General features: G+C 47.5%; 1 protein-coding gene across 1 annotated transcript; it reads left to right on the top strand.

Moving 5' to 3' along the window:
* Positions 1–17,419: 17,419 nt before the first annotated feature.
* Positions 17,420–19,043, top strand: LOC127327875 (uncharacterized acetyltransferase At3g50280-like). The gene has a single exon (XM_051354680.2). It carries the CDS (start codon positions 17,472–17,474, stop codon positions 18,894–18,896), a length of 1,425 nt encoding a protein of 474 aa, XP_051210640.1. The 5' UTR covers positions 17,420–17,471; the 3' UTR covers positions 18,897–19,043.
* The last annotated feature ends 769 nt before the right edge of the window (positions 19,044–19,812 follow it).

Consider the following 19,812-nt stretch of genomic DNA (forward strand, 5'->3'; position numbering starts at 1 on the left):
GTATTTGATCAAAGGCTCCTGAAATAATTTTTCCTGCCGCCAATCCTCTCTCTTCTCTTTTTTTTTACTGTCGAGATTTTCCCCTTGGTCAAAGTGACCTCATTACTGACGATAGCCACGATCGTTGCATTCAGAAAACGCGAGTGCTGCTCTCTCTCTGTCTTGTGGATCCAAATTTCCTGTCATCTTGACACGTCGTGCAAGTGGGGGACACACGTCCTCCGCTTTTCCTGGCGCACGTACTGTAGCGCCTGTTCTGTTTCTTCACAGTAAAAATACCTTTTTACCCCCTCGTTATGAGTTCATTGTCCACCGCACGATTTCTCCATCCAATGGTGCTTTGCTTCGCTAAATCCCTATATAAGTCCTTCTTCTTCCTCCGTTCACACCTTCGCTCGCGCCGCACCTCTGCTTTTCTCTGCAAAAACCTCCATTGCGCCCAGTGCTTCCTGAGCTCGTCCACACACAGGCTTCGCTCTTTCACCACCTGTTGATGCCACCACGCACGCGGCTCACACGCCATAGCACGCCCGAATCCAAGATGGCCGCTGAAGATCTGGAGTGGGAGAGATCGAAAATCTCCAACCAGGACGTCAATCTGATGAAGAAGCTGGGCCTGATGAAGAAGGAAGGCGCCATTCGCTTCCCCAGCGAAGAAAGCTACCCCTCTCCTCCAATCGAGTACCGGGTTAGTTTTGTCGACCACCTCATCCACGGTCTCTCCACCCCAATTCATGATTTCCTCCGCAGCCTCCTCTTTGTCTATGGGGTTCAGCTACACCAGCTGACCCCCAACTCCATCCTCCACGTCGCCATTTTCATCACCCTCTGCGAGTGCTTCCTCGGAGTCCCTCCTAACTGGGCTCTGTGGAAGCGCATCTTTTGCCTCCGCCGCAATGGCTCCCACAACGCCACCTACAACATAGGTGGCGTTGTTATCTGCGTTCGCTCCGACGTTGAGTATTTTGACGTCAAATTCCCTGACTCCGTCCAAGGGTGGCGCAAAAGATGGCTTTATATACACGAAGAAGATGCCAACTCAATTGAGCACAACATAACTCCTTTTGATGGTAGCGCCAAGATTCTTCGCCGCCGTTCCTGGGATGCTGAAGCTACCGAAGAAGAGAAAACGGCGACAGAGGCCCTCATGTCTCGTATCTGTGAGCTTCAGAATACCCGAGGCAAGGAATTCTCGGGTATCCAAATCACAGCCTATTTCCTTAGGATTAGAGTGCAGCCTCTGCAGGCTCGCAAAAATCCCCTCTGGACTTACGCTGGCGACAAAGATGCCAATAGGCTCTCCGAGGATCTTCCTGTAAAGGACTTGGAGAAACTTATTCGAAGAATTTCATCGCTCAACAAGAAGGATCCCATTCCATCCTCTTGCCGCGTTGAACCATACATCACCGCCAATCCTCTTCCCCAGGTATTTTCCTTGTATTTTGTCCTCTCGATTTTTTTGTCTTCCCGAATTTCTGCTGTTTTATCGACTACTGCTTCCTCTTTTTTTTTTACTGACACCCCTGCATGTTTCCTTGTCGCTATTTTTCTGCAGAACCATCCGGTCTTAGCTTCTCTTCCTCCTCTTCCCGAAGATGGAGAAGTTGAAGAACAGGCTGTTGTCACTAACGACAACCAGGGTACTTCTCTCCCTGAGAGTGAAGTCGCGGGTTCTCACAAATCCGCGGCTTCCTCTGAAAAAGAAGTTGAATCTGACGCCGGCGAGTCGACACAATCCCTTCCTTCTGCTGTTTCCCCAGGGAACAAAAGAAAGAGGCTCGAGGTTGTTGACACTGGCACGTCTAAGGCCGGCACATCTCATGCCGAAGAAGTTGCTCCTACTGAAGGAAGGACAACTTTAAATCCTTATGAAGCTGCCCTTATCAGCTCGTAAGTTTTTCCTTTACTTTTTGCTCTCGTCATTTTTGACTATATTGTCTCTTTATACTGTAACCTGTTTGTCACAGTGATGAAGAGGAGGACAATCCCGCCATTGACGTGACTGCTCGAACGAGCACGTCTCGTACTTTGGTTGTCTCGGAAGCTCAACCTGATGGAGATGAAACCTCGGCACCTCAACAAGGTGTTGAACTTACTGCTCCAGCTGCAAGCCCCCGAGCCCCTTCACCGAAGAGAGCCAGGACTGAACCAGTCGAAGAACCCACCCAATTAAGTGGTGGTTTCACGACTTCTTCACTGAATGATGTGAGTTTTACCTTTTACTCTTTTGTTTGTTACCTCTTTTTCCTTGTTGCCATCGAATTTTTCCCGTACTATATTTGATTTTTCTTTCTTTGGATTTCTCCAGCCTTTGATGAAGGAATTTTTCCATCTCGGTACCCAATTCGTCGGGTACCGTGATCTTTCGAACCAGCTGAAAGGTACTATCTTGCTATTTTATCTTAATTGAATTTCCTTCCTCTTAATTCTTGTCACAATATTCATTATTGTCGACTGCTTTTTCAGCCGATCTTGCGGAAGCTAACAAACGTGCTGACGCACTTGCTCGTAAACTGGAGCAAAGTGAAAAAGCTCGTAAGGAGGCTGAAGTAGATGCCAAAAAGGCTAAGGCAGAGGCCGCCACCGTCGAAGATCTTCGAAAGAGACTTCATGAGGCGGAAACCTCTTTAAGTGAGCGTATTTCCGAACATTCTGCTCGCGAAGAGGCGATTATCAAGCGCCTGGCGTCGCAGAGCCATCGTTTTGCCAGTAAGTGCCCAAACTATTTTGACTTCCTTGAACTTCTCCTGTCTTGCTTACTTATCAATAAATTTTTGCCTTAGCAGGAAAAACGGGTCAAGAATATGAACTTACGGATCCTGAGAACGATCCCCTTCTTGACGCGCTTTCTCTCCTTAAGATTCATGGAGACGAGGCACGTGACGGTCTTGCTGAAGCTGAGGCGGGGTTGTCGCAGCTGTACCCATACTTCTTCCCGAAGAAAGAACAACCCGCGCCGTTTCTTGCTCTCGCCAAGTGCTTCAATACTCTTGAAAACCTTGGGCTCAAACTTCGTCAAGAAGGTTTGAAGGTTGGCGTGGAGGGTACTATTGCCCTGGTTGCCGATAGCCAACAAAATATCGACTGGACTAGGGTTGGCGACACGCAAGAGATGGAGACCAAAAAGTGGCAGTCACTGATCAAGGCTGCGAAACCGAAGTCGAAGAAGATCCTCGCTTATCTTGGGTGCAAGCCAACTCCAGCTCTAAGCCAATCCAAAACGGAGGTCTAGTAGACCACCATGTCTTCCCCCCTTTTTTTTCTTTTTCTTTCTTCCTTTTGATGTTGTCACCAAAGTAGCTTTTTGCGACCCTTATCCCACTAGCTCCATTGTAATTCCTTGTAATTATTCTGAAAATCAATGGAATTCTATTTTGCTTGATGATTGATGTCGAAACTTTTAATTTCAGTTGATATTTGATAACTATACTCCAACTCCTGCTCCTTCCGATATTTTGCCTACTTCTTCTCGCTCGAGGAAAGTGCTTGTTAATATTGAACTTGGTGAAGATTCCTCGAGTAAGAATTTATCGCAAGATTTGGAAGAACTTCGTCAACAGCTTCAGTATGCGAAGAGGCAAACACTTGTGATGATGGAGCAATCTCGCAAGGCATCCGAAGCAGAAAAAATTACAGTTCAACAAGCTCAAGAAGCCATGGCTGCCAAGGACACCGCCGTTTCTGAAGCTGAAAAGGCAACAAACCGAGAGAATTTTATGCTCGAATTGATGAATGAAGCCAGTGTGGATATGTCAGGTATGCTTTTTCAAATCAAAACTTCTTCTGTCTTCTTGCTGTATCCTACTTTTTTTTGAAATTCCTGTGCCGTCTCCAAATAGGTTCCTTTCTCGACACTGCTGCCGAAGAAGAGAGGGTAAACGCAAGGACAAATCTTCTCGTTAACCTTTCTCTTGACCATGGTTCTCTATTCCGGGCCACTCCAGAGCGGACCCGACAGATTGTCAGGTTTCAAGACCGCGTCTGTCAGATTCGCGAGTTCCTGGATTTCTGCACTAGAACATTGTCTCTGGTTTACAAGACGACGTTTCCTCGGAATGAGGCACCCGATACTCTTCTTGGTTTGATGGAGAAATTTTGAGATGCTCCTCAAATCCATGGATTTGTTCGGGCGCAACTTTCTGCTGGCGCCAGGTTTGCTATGACGATGATCAAAATCTGCTATCCCAAGTTTGACATGAGCCAAATTGTTACCAAGTGCTTGGCCAAGATGGCGAAAAGGAAAAGGGATGTTAGCAAAATTGATGATCATGTGACCCCTGTAGCAGAAGATATGATGGATGAACTTCTTCGGATGGACGCTGAGTTCTTCGTGAAGGGCAGCTATGCTGAACACAGTACTCGTACTGTAAATCGGATGACCATAGATAATATACTAGGCCATAATTGATTTTTCTTTTTCTCTGAACTTGTTGAGTTTTCTCAGGAATTGTCTCTTGTATGTTGTAAACATGTTCTATATTGTAAAGCCAATAAATGTTTTTATTTTACCTCATCAAGCCCCCGAGTGTCTCGGTACTGAATTTCTTTATTGTATGTGCGAGGTTTTAAACCAAGACAACTAAATTATATTGAATATGCTATATTTGCGGGTACGAGCCCCCGTGCCTTGTTGTTGATCGCTATTTTGTATCTTTGTTTATTTTGCGAGGTGTTTTCGCACCAAGGCGAAATATTTTCGGAAATATATATTGCAAGTCTTGAGCACAAGCCCCCGGGCCTGTCGAAGAAAAGATATATATCTCGACTATCTTTATTATATTGCAGCACCGCGAGCCCGCCTCATCAAAAACCTTTTCCGGCCCCACTCGGTGCCCCGAAAAAGGAAAATAGTGCGTCTGAAAACTCGCGGGCGTTTCAGTACATTGTATTTTTACAAGGAGGACTATATTTCGACACTAAGCGTAAAAACGCCTTAGCTGTGCCACGTTCCAGGGGTTTTTCTCGGGAACCCCTGACTTCTTATCCTTGATTCTGTATGCTCCTCCTTCGATGACTTCCGTGACGATGTAAGGACCAAGCCATGGTGACTCGAGTTTTTCAGTACTCTGTTGATTGAGTCGTAGAACTAGATCTCCCACCTGAAAGGACCTTGGTCTCAAACGTCGACTATGATAATTTTTCAAGTCTTGCTGATACTTGGTGACTCGTGATAGTACTTCGTCTCTGGCCTCATCCAATGCGTCGACATCATCTTCCAATGCCCTTCTTGAAGTTTCCTCGTCATACTCTGTGACTCTCGGGGAATCATGCTCTATTTCGATTGGTAACACTGCCTCAGCTCCATGGACCAGGAAAAACGGAGTTTCTTGTGTCGCTGTATTTGGTGTTGTTCGTATACTCCATAACACACTGGGTAACTCTTCAGGCCAAGTATGTCGAGCTTTTTCCAGTGGTGCCAACAAACGCTTTTTGATACCATTGTAGATAATGCCATTGGCCTTTTCGACTTGACCATTGGTTTGCGGGTGCGCAACTGATGCAAAGTGTAGTTTGATGCCTACCTCTGCACAATATGCCTTGAATTCCTTGGATGTGAAGTTGCTACCATTGTCCGTGACGATGCTATGAGGCACTCCAAACCTGAAGACGATGCTTTTCACGAATTTGACGACAGACGCTCCGTCTGGTGAATTTATCGGTTTTGCTTCTATCCACTTTGTGAATTTATCGACAGCGACGAGCATATACTCGTATCCTCCTGGCGAGGCCTTGTGTAGTTTTCCCACCATGTCGAGGCCCCATTGAGCAAAGGGCCAAGACAATGGTATTGGCATCAGTTCTGCTGCCGGAGAGTGAGGCTTTGCGGCAAATCTCTGGCATGCATCACAAGTTCGTACTATTTCCTTCGCATCCTCGATTGATGTTAACCAGTAAAACCCTGCTCGAAAAACCTTGGCTGCGATAGCTCGACTGCTTGCGTGGTGACCACAGATCCCTTCGTGCACATCCTTCAAGATTTTCCTTCCTCAGGTGTGACGCACCTTTGTAAAACTCCCGAAATACTTCGCTTGTACAGCTCCCCTTTTACCACAGTAAAGGCTTTGGATCGCCTAATAACTCGCCTTGCTTCAACTGGATCATTGGGTATTTCTTTTCTCAGGATATATGATATGTATACCTGCATCCATGGAATTTGCACCATCATTACTAAGTCATGTTCCTCTTCTTCTTCTGATGCTTCTTTTGTAGCCCCCGAGGGTTTCTTGTCCTTCTCCTTCTTTTTTGGTTTTGTCGACTTCGTAGATCTCTCTGCTATCTCTTCCCAGAATACGCCTGGTGGAATTGCGAGGCATTGCGACCCGATGTTTGCAAGAACGTTGGCTTCATCATTGCTCAGCCTGCTGATGTGATTTACTTTGCATCCATCAAATAACTTCTCGAGCTCATTGTACACTTCCTTGTATGCTACCATACTGTCATTGACTGCATCGCATTGGTTCATGACTTGCTGAGCCACCAACTGCGAGTCGCCAAAGATTTTTAGTCGAGTTGCACCACAAGCTTTCGCCATCTTCATCCCGTGTATGAGAGCTTCATATTCTGCCTCATTGTTAGATGCGTTTGGGAACGTCATCCTCAAGATGTACTTCAGCCTGTCGCCCTCAGGTGATATTAGTATCACGCCTGCTCCAGCTCCTTCTAATCTCTTGGACCCGTCGAAGTTCATAGTCCAAGTTCTCGATAAATCCGGTGGTCCTGTATTTTGTAACTCCATCCACTCTGCGATGAAGTCTGGTAGAATCTGCGACTTTATTGCCTTTCTTTTTTCATACGTGATGTCCCGAGGGGAAAGCTCTATTCCCCAAAGGGAGACACGACCCATAGCTTCTGGATTGTTTAGTATATTAGACAAGGACGCCTCATTGACCACTATTATCGGGTGTACCTAAAAATAGTGCCGCAATTTTCTTGCGGTTGTAAACACTCCATATGCTAGCTTTTGATACTGAGGGTACCGCTGTTTTGAAGGCGATAAGACTTCGCTGATGAAGTATACTGGCCTCTGTACTCCATGGAGTTTTCCTTCTTCCTCTCTTTCAACGACAAGTGTTGTGCTTACCACCTGAGGTGTGGCCGCAATGTATAACAACAGAGGTTCCTTCTCTTTCGGCGCCACCAAGATCGGTGGTGTCGAAATTGTGCGTTTGAGATCCTCAAAGGCTCTGTCAGCCTCTTCGTTCCACTGGAACTTCTCTCCCTGCTTGATCAAGGCGTAAAATGGTAACGCCTTTTCTCCTAACTTGGCGACGAATCTGCTCAAAGTTGCGACTCGCCCGATTAGCTGTTGTATTTCTTTCAACTTTGTTGGCTTTCTCATTGCTACGATGGCCTGTATTTTTTCGGGATTTGCTTCAATCCCTCTTGCTGAAACTAAGAACCCGAGAAGTTCTCTTGCAGGGACGCCGAAAGAACACTTTGTCGGGTTCAGCTTGAGATAGAACTTGTCTAAGTTGTCGAAGGTTTCCTTCAAATCTTCGATCAACGTTGACCCTTTCTTTGATGTTATGACGACATCGTCAATGTACACTTGTACGTTTTTTCCAATCTGTGTTGCTAGGCACTTCTGCATCATCCGCTGATATGTTGCTCCCGCGTTTTTTAAACCAAAAGGCATTGTTCTATAGCAAAACACGCTGTAAGGTGTGATGAACGCTGTTTTGACCTCGTCTTCTTCTTTCAATCTGATCTGGTTATAACCAGAGTAGGCATCCAGGAAGGAAAGACGTTCACATCCTGCCGTGGAGTCGATAATTTGATCAATCCTCGGGAGGGGAAAGTGATCCTTTGGACAGTGTTTGTTGAGACACGTAAAGTCGACACACATGCGAAGGACTTTAGTGTTTTTCTTCGAGACCAATACTGGGTTTGCGACCCACATGGCCTCTGCATGTAGCTCCTTGATGAAACCAGCTTCTCTCAGTCGATCGATTTCTGACAGCATAGCTTTGCGGTTTGGCTCCGAAAAACGTCGCAAAGGTTGTTTTATTGGTCTCGCTAATGGATCCAAGTTTAGGTGGTACTCGGCAAGTTCCCTGGGTACCCCTGGCATGTCAGCTGGACACCATGCGAAGATTTTCCAGTGCTCACGGAGGAACTCGACGAGCGCGCTTTCCTATGCGAGGTCCATATTTGTCGCGATAGACGTCGTCTTCTTCGGATCTGTCGGGTGAATCTGCACTTCCTTGGAATCCTTTGCAGTGTTGAAAGTTGATTCCTTACTGGGCCTCCCTACATCTGGCAGTACATCGTAATCGGTCGTAAGCCTTGACTCCATGTATTCTGCCTGCATCCCGAAAGTTTCTGACAGTCGATGAAAATCCTTGTCACATTTAACGGCTAGCGCAAAACTTCCTTTGACTGTAATTGGTCCCTTAGGTCCAGGTAACCTCCACAACAAGTATGTATAATGTGGTACCGCCATAAACCTAGCATATGCTGGGCGCCCCAACAAAGCGTGGTACTGCGATGGGAAATCTACGACTTCAAACTCCAGCCTCTCTATCCTGTAATTTTCTCGGGTCCCAAACTGAACGTCGAGATTGATCTTCCCCAACGGATAACTTGGCTTCTTCGGCATAATTCCATGGAAACACGTATCGGTTGGTTTTAGATTTGCTAGAGATATGTTCATCTTCCTTAGTGTATATGCATACATAAGGTTTAAGCTGCTGCCTCCATCTATGAATACTCGCGATACGTCGAATCCCGCGATTACTGCTGGCAAGATAAGTGCCGACTGCCCTGGTCGAGGGACTTGCTGCGGATGATCCTCTATTGTGAAGCCAATGTCTTGCCCTGACCAATTGAGGTACTCAACTATTGGTGGAGGCATCTTCTCTGCCATGAACACCTGTCGCGAGATTACTTTCTGAGCTGTATTGGATGGTCTGCCTTTCTGAATCATCGAGACTGCTCCATTGGAGTTGGGATCAATGTAAGGTGGTGGCGCTGGTGCTGCCGCTATTCTGAGCTGATGTCGATTTTCGTCCGTAATTGCGGGAGGAGGTGGCAAGTGAATCTCACTCCTGGGCCCTTGCGGGTTTCTATTTGTCGCTTGGGTATTGGCGTGCCCTGCCCGCCTTAACATTGCCTGAAAATTTCGACAATCCTTCTGCAGGTGTCCTGACTATCTCTTTCCATTGCTGTCGAGATAAAAGTGCATCTGGCATGGCCCGTTCATCATCTCCTCAGGGGACGCGAAAGGTCTCTGGAATCTAGGCCCATTATTTGGCCTATTGTTTCGGGAGTCATCTCTATTGTCGCCTCGCTGCTCGTTGCTCCTTTGATAATCATCTCTATTGTTTCCTCCAGCGCTTGCTCGAAATCCAACCGAAATTTGTCCAGGTGCATCGTAACTCGAAAATTGTCGAGAAAATCGTCGTCTATTTTGAAAATTTCGACTGCGGTCCTCCTCTGGTGACCTGTGTCGTTTATTATGCACAGCATCCTCGCCATCTGCCCATCTGTTTGCTATTTCCATTAATGCTGATACTGTCCTTGGGTTGGTTCTTCCCAAGTCCTCCACAAAATCTCCTCGTCGAACTCCTGCCACAAACGCATCTATCGCTCTCTCGTCAGATATGTTTTCTGCCGAGTTTTTGATGATGTTCCACCTTTGGATGTACTTCCTCATTGACTCATCATGCTTTTGTCGACATGATCTCAATTCCTCAAGTGTCGCAGGCTTTTTACAGGTTGATCGGAAGTTCTTGACAAACACATCCTCAAAACTGTCCCAGCTGTCGATGGAACCTGGGGGAAGTTTCTTTATCCATGATCTTGCGGCTCCGCTTAGGTGTATTTGAATGCTCTGCATGGCTGTTGCTCTGGTTCCACCTATGAACTTTACCGTCTCGAGGTAATCGACTAGCCAATCCTCGGGATCTTGCAGGCCGTCAAATTTCTTGAAACTATCGGGCAACTTGAATCCTGATGGGACTCGAGTTTTTCGGACCCGTCGCGTAAAACACGGGAGTCCACACATATCTTCTTCAGCAAGTTCTGGTGACTGCCGATGTTCTCTTCTATCTTGTCGCGCTCTATCTACCCTGGCCTGAGTCGCCGTATCTCTGACTCCACTTGCTCTTGGTGGATCTTGCACTGCTGCGGTAGGTCTCGGGCCATTTTGTCTTGCAGCTCCTTCGGGAGGTGTGGCCGCGAACGCTGCTCCCATGGCTCCACATCCTGCCATGGCCATGTTGTACAACGCCTCTCTTGGATCTCCGGGAGGTGACCTAGACGCTAAGATGAAAGCTTGCGTTGCCATGTATCCTGCTTCCGGTGTTTTTGGAATGATATTCCCCCTCGTGTCGATTGACATAAAAGACATATCGAGGTTTTGAATTAAAGTCTCTCTTTCAGCTTCAGGTATATTTTGCAGCCGAGATCTTGCTCTCCTTCGAGCTTCCCTGTGACTATCTCCCGAAGTTCCTGATTGTCGACTCAACTCCGCTCTTCGCCTGCTTGATGCGGAAGCTACCTCCCTTCTCCTGTTCAGAACAGCTGTCTGTTTTTCCAATTCTCTTCCAGCTCGAGCGAGCCTATATTGGTAAGCCTGCAATTCTTCAGTCGTAGCAGTTGTCGCCATTGGTTCTGAACCATCCATGGCTCTTGCGGCTCTATCCCATGCTGATTGTGGGAGTTGAACCCTAACACGTGGTGTAGGCCCGACATATTTACTGCCCAAACCTCGCCTTAAGTCAGAGGGATCGACATATGGATTTCCCAGTTCGTCGAAAGCCTCTGATGTTTCCTCCTGATCGCGACTTGCTTCTCCAATGGCGTAAATTTGATGATATTTTGGATTCTGCACCTTGCTGGTTTTGGTGACACCATCATAGAGATTGGTGAAGACCTTTCCGACAGTGATGGATTTTTCGATGAAGTCGAAGCTGTCGATGCTACTCGAGTCATCGCTTATATAGGAGTCCGCGGATGACTCGAAGGACATGTCGTTGAAGATCCTGGCGAGTTTTTCGCTTGGTTTGGTGCTGATGAAGCGTGGCGACGAAATCTCCTCGTCGCCTGACTCGACAGATGATGTTGAGCTTGAAAAATCGGGATCGACCGCCGATAATCCCGGCGAGATCGGAACTTCGAGACGGTACGCTCCTTCTTTCTCGACACGGAAGTGGAACTTTCCGAACATCATCTCCATGGGCTCCTCCAGATACGCATATGCATCCAAACGGGAGGGCGGGTGAGGAACAAAATTAATGAGACCAGTTTCGATATGTTTACCTCTGTCCATGATGTTGCTTGCTATTGACAAAGTCGACGATCTTGAACGTGCCATCGAGATCAGCTCCTTGTCGCCTCTAGATCCCACAGACGGCGCCAATTGACAAGGTATTAAATGGTCAATGCCTACAAGTAGTAGACTAGGGTTTCGTTGGATGTAGAGGGCAAGTAGATCTCGAAGGTTTCAGCCGAAAAGTACTCGACGATGTAAAAGCTAGGGTTTGAGAAACAATGATTCGATCCTTTCTTTGTCCCTCGACTCCCCCTAATATAGGAGTTGGAGCCGAGGGATTCGTGATACACAGGTTTACAGAGTCCGGGAGGGTTTCTAACCCGTCCCGCAAGATTACAAATAATACTTCCTATTACAACTCTAGCTTTCCATAATAGCATCTTGGACTTCTGAATCTTCTTATCCTTCGGGTCGTGGGCCTTCAATAAACCCCGGGTACCTTCTTCGGCAGGCCCATTGGGGATGCCTATGTCACTAAGTTTAACTATCGTATATGATAAAGAATTGTATGCTTTAATTAGAGTTCTTGAGGTTTGGCAACATTATTTGTGGCCAAAAGAATTTATCATACATTCTGATCATGAAGCTTTGAAATATCTGAAAGCCCAATCGACTTTGCATAGGCGTCTTGCTAAGTGGGTTGAGTTCATTGAGTCTTTTCCATACATTATTAAGCATAAGAAGGGAAAAGATAATATTGTTGCTGATGCTCTATCTAGGAAAACTATGCTATTAACTCATCTTGATGTTAAAATTCCTGAATTAGAAGTACTATGTGATTTGTATGCTACTGATCATGATTTTGCTGAACCATACCGCTTGTGTGTTATTGGTAAAGCATGGGAAAATATCACATACATGATAGGTTCTTGTTTAGAGCTAACAAACTATGTGTTCCAGAATCGTCTGTGCGTTTGCTCTTATTGCAGGAATCACATGCTGAAGGTTTGATGAGTCACTTTGGGCGTGAGAAGACGCTACTCATGCTCGCTGATCACTTTTATTGGCCAAAGATGAGGCGGGATGTGGACATGTATGTGAAGAGATGCATTACTTGCAACAAGTCCAAGTCCAAGCTGAAGCCTCACAGTTTGTATACTCCTTTACCGGCACCTTATACACCTTGGGAGGATATTAGTATGGATTTTGTGTTGGGTTTGCCACGTACTAAGAGAGGCCATGATTCTATATTTGTGGTAGTGGACAGATTCTCTAAAATGTCACACTTTATTGCCTTCCACAAGAGCGACGATGCGTCGCATGTTGCTAACCTGTTTTTCAGGAAGATTGTTCGACTACATGGAGTCCCGAGGACTATTGCTTCTGATCATGACGTGAAGTTTATGAGCTACTTCTGGAAGACGATGTGGGGAAAGCTGGGGATAAAGCTGCTGTTCAGTACTACTTGTTATCCCCAAACTGATGGTCAAACTGAGGTGGTGAATAGAACATTGTCACAACTGTTGAGATCCATGATCAAGAAGAACTTGAAGGAGTGGGAAGAGTGTTTGCCGCATGTGGAGTTTGCTTACAACAGGGCGGTACACTCTACCACGGAGCTGTGTCCTTTTGAGGTGGTGTATGGTTTCAAACCCATTACCCCACTTGATTTGTTGCCTTTGCCCATACATGAGAGAGTTAATATGGAGGCATCCAAGAGGGCGGATTTTGTGCGAAAGATCTATGTGAAGACTAAAGAGTTGATAGAGAAGAAAGGCAAGAGCAATGCTGCATGGATGAATAAGAAGCGCAAAGAGATGTTGTTCAAGCCTGGTGATATGGTCTGGGTACATTTTCGCAAGGATAGGTTCCCGAAGCTACAGAAGTCCAAGTTGCTTCCTCGTGGTGCTGGTCCTTACAAAGTGCTTGCCAAGATCAACGATAATGCATACTCAATAGATCTTCCACTTGATGAATTTGGTGTCAGTAATTCTTTCAATGTTGCTGATTTGACACCATATGACAGAGAAGACCTTGGAGCGTCGAGGTCGACGCCTTTTGAAGGGGGGGGGGGATGATGAGGACATCCCTACTACACCACTACCTCCATCATTACCAACTGAAGTTGAACCTGCTGTGAAGTTCAAGTCCAATGAAGTTCGGATTGGACCAAATACAAGGGCTCGTGAGGCTACTTAAACAACAGGTGAACTTGTTTCTAAACGATACTTTGATTGATGAACTTTATACTGCCTAAGTCATGTTACTTATGTATCATCAGGTATCAAGAGGAGACGAGCATCGCACGAGGAGGAGAGGAGCAGCTGGACATGAAGAAGGACGTCAAGATGAACGTGGAGCTGGACATGGAGCTGGACATGAAGATATCTCATGGACGCACGAGGGAGGAGCGGGAGGCATGCGCGAGAGGAGAAGAGGACGTCCATGCCGGCCCAGCGCCCAGTCAGACCGGCCGCCAGACCGGCGCGCCCGGTCCCTGGCCCGGTTCATCCGGGCGGCAGGCCGGATCCACCCAGGTGCCAACCGGGCGTCGTACTGGGGCCAACCGGAAGGGCATCTGCGACACTTCCGGTTGCCGCCCGGTCCCTGGCCCGGTTTAGACTGGCCAGCCCGGTCCCAGGCCCGGTCAACCGGGTTCCAGACCGGCCTAGTCCGAGTCTGTCTCGACCAGATCTATTCTGGATCGGTTATTTTCGTACCTTTTCGACCTGAGGTCATCCTGGACGCCTATATAAGTCCATAGGACGCCCCCAAAGTTGCTTTAGACCACGTTTAAGATAAACCCTAGTTCTTAGTTGTTTGCTCTAGCAAAACTATTGAATCCCTACACCATATTGCTTGATATTGTGTAGATCTGAAAGTCTTGTGTGATCTGTTGTTCTATTGAGAATTAGTAGATTGCAACTTACCGCTTCGTGGTCAGCGGCTACGTGCGCAAGTGTGTGGAGTTGCGAATATCTTGCAGGGTTGAGAGCTGTTGCATTGGCGACAGGAACCAATCGAGAGATCTCGTTGCGTCATACAAGTTATCATCCACTACATCGCCGTGTTCCTCCGCTGCTATTATCCCGTGACCATCATCACCACCGTTGCTTACTGAGAAGATCGGGCCACCCCTTATCACAACGCCTGTTGAAAGGAGCTTGGAGGTGAAGTTGGCCATTATAGCTTTGTTGTTTAACCACAGGTCTCTGATCCCGAGCCCCCCTTGCATTTTTGGCATTGTCACAATATCCCATGCGACAAGACAATGGCCACCCAAGATTTTGTCCTTGTTTTTCTATAGGAAAGCACGTCTCAACTTGTCCACTGCCTCAATACTTGCTTGGTCCCATTCGAATACAAGCCATGAAGAAGTTTGGGATTACAGAGAGAACACAGTTGACCATTTAAATTCGACCACCTGATGACATAAGTCTTGGCATCCAATGTGGCAGACACATTTGAATCTTGTCAATTACTGGTTGCAGGAATTGTCTGGAGATTTTACTGGCTAACAGCGGCTGGTACAAGTAGGTGCAAGGCAGTGCCAGAATGGATGCAACATTGTTGGCCTCCACTTCTGTCATATGCCTACACAGTGGAAGAAAATTATTAAGTTTCTTGGAGTGGAAGAAAATTATGTCTAGGCAGCGGATCGAACGGAAAATTATTAAGTTTCACGGAGTGGAAGAAAATTATCAAGTTTCTGATTATATTTGAAAAACAAAATTTTAAAATATTTGAACATTTTCTCAAGATGTGAACATTTATTAGATCTGAACTTTTTTGAACTTGAACAATTTTCTAAAGGTTAAAAATTTAAAATTTTGATCAAATTTTAAAATTGTTCAATTTAAAAATTTGTACCTTTTAAAAATTTGGATTTTTTTTCAAATATAAACAATTTCAAAATTTACCATTTTTAAAATATGAAGAGATTTTAAATCTGGGTATTTTCACAACTCGAACATTTATTATAATTTGACCAATTTTTCAAATCTGAAAATTTTAAATTAGAAAATTTTAGAAAATTGAACATTTTAAATTTGAAGCATTTTCAAATCTAGAAAACATGCCGAAAAATGAAAACCAAACCAGGAACCCGAAACAGAAAAAAGAAGAAAAGCTAGACTGGAAAACAAGATTGAAAAACCGAACTGATAATGACAAAACAGAAAAATGGGTCTGGTTCAAACCCGACCAGGGGTGTGCGGTGCCGCGTAGACACAGACCTGGTCGGTATATAAGAATCACGCTTTTAGGATGCATATGAACTAGGCAACAAAATCTGGAAAAGAAAAGTTCCATTATGGATTGGTGCATGTACGTTCCATAGCAAAGAATTGTGGAAGCTAGATTATCGTTGGCAGTTTTTTCGAAATTATTTGCGGACGAAGCTGAAGGGCTGTAATAGGGAGCTAGCCAAGGACGGAGGCATCATTCATAAAGGACTGCGGCCGTGCGCATAGGCTTGTAATAATCTAAGTGCGACATGACAGATCATGTATCTACATGGCGTCGAGCGACGGACAATCGTGTTGAGTTTAATACAACGCAAGTGGAGCATGGTTGTAATCGGATAAGTCTGGCTGGATTAGACACATAAGGCGAGTAGCATGTGCAGCCTCGTAGATCGACGTGGAGGTCGGTTGGACAGGAAAAGACGGCGAGATCAACAACGATAACATAGGAGTGTGATGCTTACGGTTCCTACTTTCTTTGGAGTGGCAAGACGCGACACATTGGGTGCACGCTTGACATGGAAATCTTTGACATGGCAATGACACGGGGTTGATTGAAGAGCCGTACACATTGGAGAGCTTGAAGTCAACGGGGCACGAGGTAGCCTAGATAGCTACATGGGTTATGTCGAAGGTGGAGCTGGAGTCTAACAAAACATTCCACTCGGCTGATAAGGGGCTACGGCGTAAGCTGTCAGAGATTCAAAACCTAGTTCAACAGAGAAAGCGAGTAAGACATAGTTTGGATGGGTGAAGGGATATGTGAACTCGTCATCTGTCAAAGTATGATCGGTGTTGGTCTCCAGTGGAGGCTGATTTGGTGTGGGTTCGCGACCCATAAGACTTGGCGGGACTGTAGACGAAAACGGCGATAAACCAAGACACTAATGGTTAGTCATGCGGTCAGCTAAGTGTGGAGGTTGAGCAGTGTTAGGGAGTAACAGATTCATGATGGTGATTGTGTATCGAGAGTGGGAGATGGACGAGGTTTAACCATGGAGAATCTGCAAAAGTGAATAAGACAACTGCAAATTTGACTCGGGATGACTTAAAGGAAAGACGAAATTCCTTCAAGTTTTCAGATATGTAGTCGATAATTCTTATATGTGACACCTATGTGTATTGTTCACTTTCACATAGACTAGCACAAGCTACCAAGGTGACGATACATTGGTGCTGTCGGAATATGGTGACTTTATGATCGATGTGTAAGGGCGTTGAATGATCGACGTGTAAGGGCGTTGAATGGATACTCCAGAGAGTTGGGAGCACATAACAAGAGTGTGGTAAAACTTAAATTTTCACGAAAGCATGTTGATGATGATGAAGAAAGATAGGGACTACATTTGTAGGTGGACTCATGTGAAGTCAAGAAAGTAGCAGCGAAACTCATGATTAATGCTTCAAGTCTATATACATAGATGTTCGTGCATGGTAGCTTCAAGTTTGCGAATGTCATATTCGCCATGGTGAAGATTATTGAGATATGTGTCGAATATGTGTACGAGTAGTGCTATAACTGAACTTGTAATTAACGGAAAGTCACGTATTAGAGTCGAACTCTGTAACCTAACCTGATATACGAAGACACCGGTTGTAGCCAAAATAGACTAGATGAAAAGCTAAATTAGACACAAAAATGATTTTCGTGAATGGCTCGACAGTCGTGGCAGGGACGTTGGACCGGCCGTGATGTTCATGGATGTGGTGTGTTTTGTACAACTCGACATGCTTGTGGTCGATGGTATCATGATAGTACCTAGATGGGAGGGCTTGATTTTTTTTTTTTTTGACAAAGTTGGGATGGCTTGAATGGATCGTGATGTGTATCAAATTAATCAAACCACTGAGTGATGAAAGACAGAGACCACCGGTTGATTGCTGGCCACCGGTTTCAATTGCATGGCCCATCATGGGGACACTCTTCAAGACCTTGTCGTGTTACACATCCACTTCCAGGACCAATTTCTCTCCTTTCTGGCCTGGAAGAACGACTTCTTATCATCACAAATATGGAGAGACCGAGGAACGCCGAGAACACAGCAGCATATCCAGATAACATGGCTCCGCCGATCTCCGCCGCGCCGGTTCCCGCGAGCGTGCCGGCGTCCATCATCACCGTCGTGTCAAAGCAGACCGTTCGGCCCGAGCGCGCTTCGCCGATCGGAGACCTCAAGCTATCCTTCTCCGACATGCTCATGCTTTCGTGCAGCTACATTCAGAAGGGGCTATTCTTCCAGCCTTCCGGCACGCCGATGGCCGGCCTCCTGTCTTCGCTGGTGTCGTCACTCTCCCGCGCGCTCGGCGTCTTCCCGCCGCTCGCGGGGCGGCTAGTCACGCTCCCCGACGGCCGCATCGTCATCCGGTGCGACGACGACGCTGCCGTCGAGTTCTTCCATGCGGTGGCGCCCGCTCTGTCGCTTGCGGACTTCCTCGTGTCGGACGCCGACGTGCCCACCATGCTGACGAAAGAGCTGTTCCCGATGGCCGGCGCCGTGAGCTACGAAGGCCACCACCGCCCGCTCTCGTCATTCCAAGTCACGGAGCTCGGGGACGGCGCTTTCTTTCTCTCCGTCGTCGTCAACCACGCGGTCGTGGACGGGACCTCGTTTTGGCACTTCTTTAATACGTGGGCTGGGCTGTGCCGCGGCGATCCAGTCCAGCCACCGGACTTCGGCCGCAGTTTCTTTGGCGGCTCGACGGCCGTCCTCCGCTTTTCCGGACGCGACGGCCCTGCAGGGACGTTACACGCGGCGCCGCCGCTGCGCGAGCGAGTCGTCCACTTCAGCGCCGCCGCGATCCGCGACCTGAAAGCCGCCGCCAACGGCTGTGGAAAAACCAACGAGGACTCCATGGTGAACGGAGAGATCTCCTCCTTCCAATCGATCTGCGCGCATATGTGGCTGGCCGTGACGCGAGCGAGGCTGCAGCTGGCTGCCGATGCGACGACCAGGTTCATCATGGCGGTGAACTGCCGGCACCGTCTGCGCCCCAAGATCTCCCCGGTCTACTTCGGCAACGCCATCCAGATCCTGGCCACCACGGCGACGGTGGCCGAGCTGGCTGCCAACGGCCTCCGCTGGGCGGCTGCAAGGCTGCACGCCAAGGTGGCGGTGCAAGACGACGGCGCCATCAGGCAGGCGGCAGCGGACTGGGAGGCCGCGCCCTGGTGCTTCTCGCGGGGCAACCTCGACAGCGCCACGCTCATAATCGGCAGCTCGCCGCGCTTTCCTATGTACGACGGCACTGATTTCGGGTGGGGCAAGGCCGTTGCTGTTAGGAGCGGGTGCGATAGCAAAATTGACGGGGTGCTGTCGGCGTTGCCGGGCCAGGCCGGGGATGGCAGCGTCGACGTTGAGGTTTGCCTTGCCCCGGACACCATGGCCCGCCTTCTCGGCGACAATGAATTCCTGCAGTACGTGTCGCATGCACCTTGATGCATGAAGTGCAGCGCCCTATTCTGTATTGTAGTATCAGTGTACCACACTATAGCGCCAGCACAACGATGTGACATGCATGGCTATCAGCTGTCAACGATATGTGACGAAAGTTGTAACACATTTGCTGTGGAGTATGCGGATTCATATGATTGCAAGATACAAGAGCATCTCTAATAGATGATGCAAAATAGAGCACCCAAAACAATTGATGTACGTAAAAGTTTATATCATCAAAATGGGGGTTTTACATTATCTGATCACTTTGTGGTTTTCCATGTGATGTAAAAATAGATCACCCCTGTCGGAGACTGACTAGGTGATCTAGATTAGATCATCCGCACTAAAAATTTATTCAACTTCAACATTTTAAACTTCAAATTCAACAACATAAACTATGATTTAACGACAAGCAATGCCAATCTAAAAATAACTTTGCTAATGGACTGGATGGAGCGCTCTCGCGACACGCCAGGCGATGCGGGCGACCCCTCCGCCGCCCCTCTGGCGACTCGCACCAGCCTCCCCACCCGACCCCGTCCCAACTCCCTTGCTCTGCCACTCCACCAGCTTCCGTTGGCGCTCGTTCAGAGCTCCAGCACCACCCCTTCCGAGCGTCGGCCAGCTCCAGCCGCGCTCGCCTACACACACAATACAACCAATCCTCCCCTTGTCGGCTCCCTCCCGGTTGGCCCCTCCGTTGAGGGTGGCGGCGCCGTCGCCGCTTGTCGTGCTCGCCTCGCTGCATGGTCTGGACCAGGTAAGGTTTTCCAGGACTATGTCCTCTCCAGGTTTTCACCGCTTCCCTCCCACAACCCACACCGCCCATATCCCTCCGGCGAGATCTGGGTCTCGCCGCCCTTTCTCTCCCCTTGCTTCTCCGCCGATTCTTTAGGTTCCATCCTGTCCTTCTTCT

The sequence above is a fragment of the Lolium perenne genome, chromosome 1, assembly GCF_019359855.2.
Source record: "Lolium perenne isolate Kyuss_39 chromosome 1, Kyuss_2.0, whole genome shotgun sequence".
Taxonomy (NCBI): domain Eukaryota; kingdom Viridiplantae; phylum Streptophyta; class Magnoliopsida; order Poales; family Poaceae; genus Lolium; species Lolium perenne.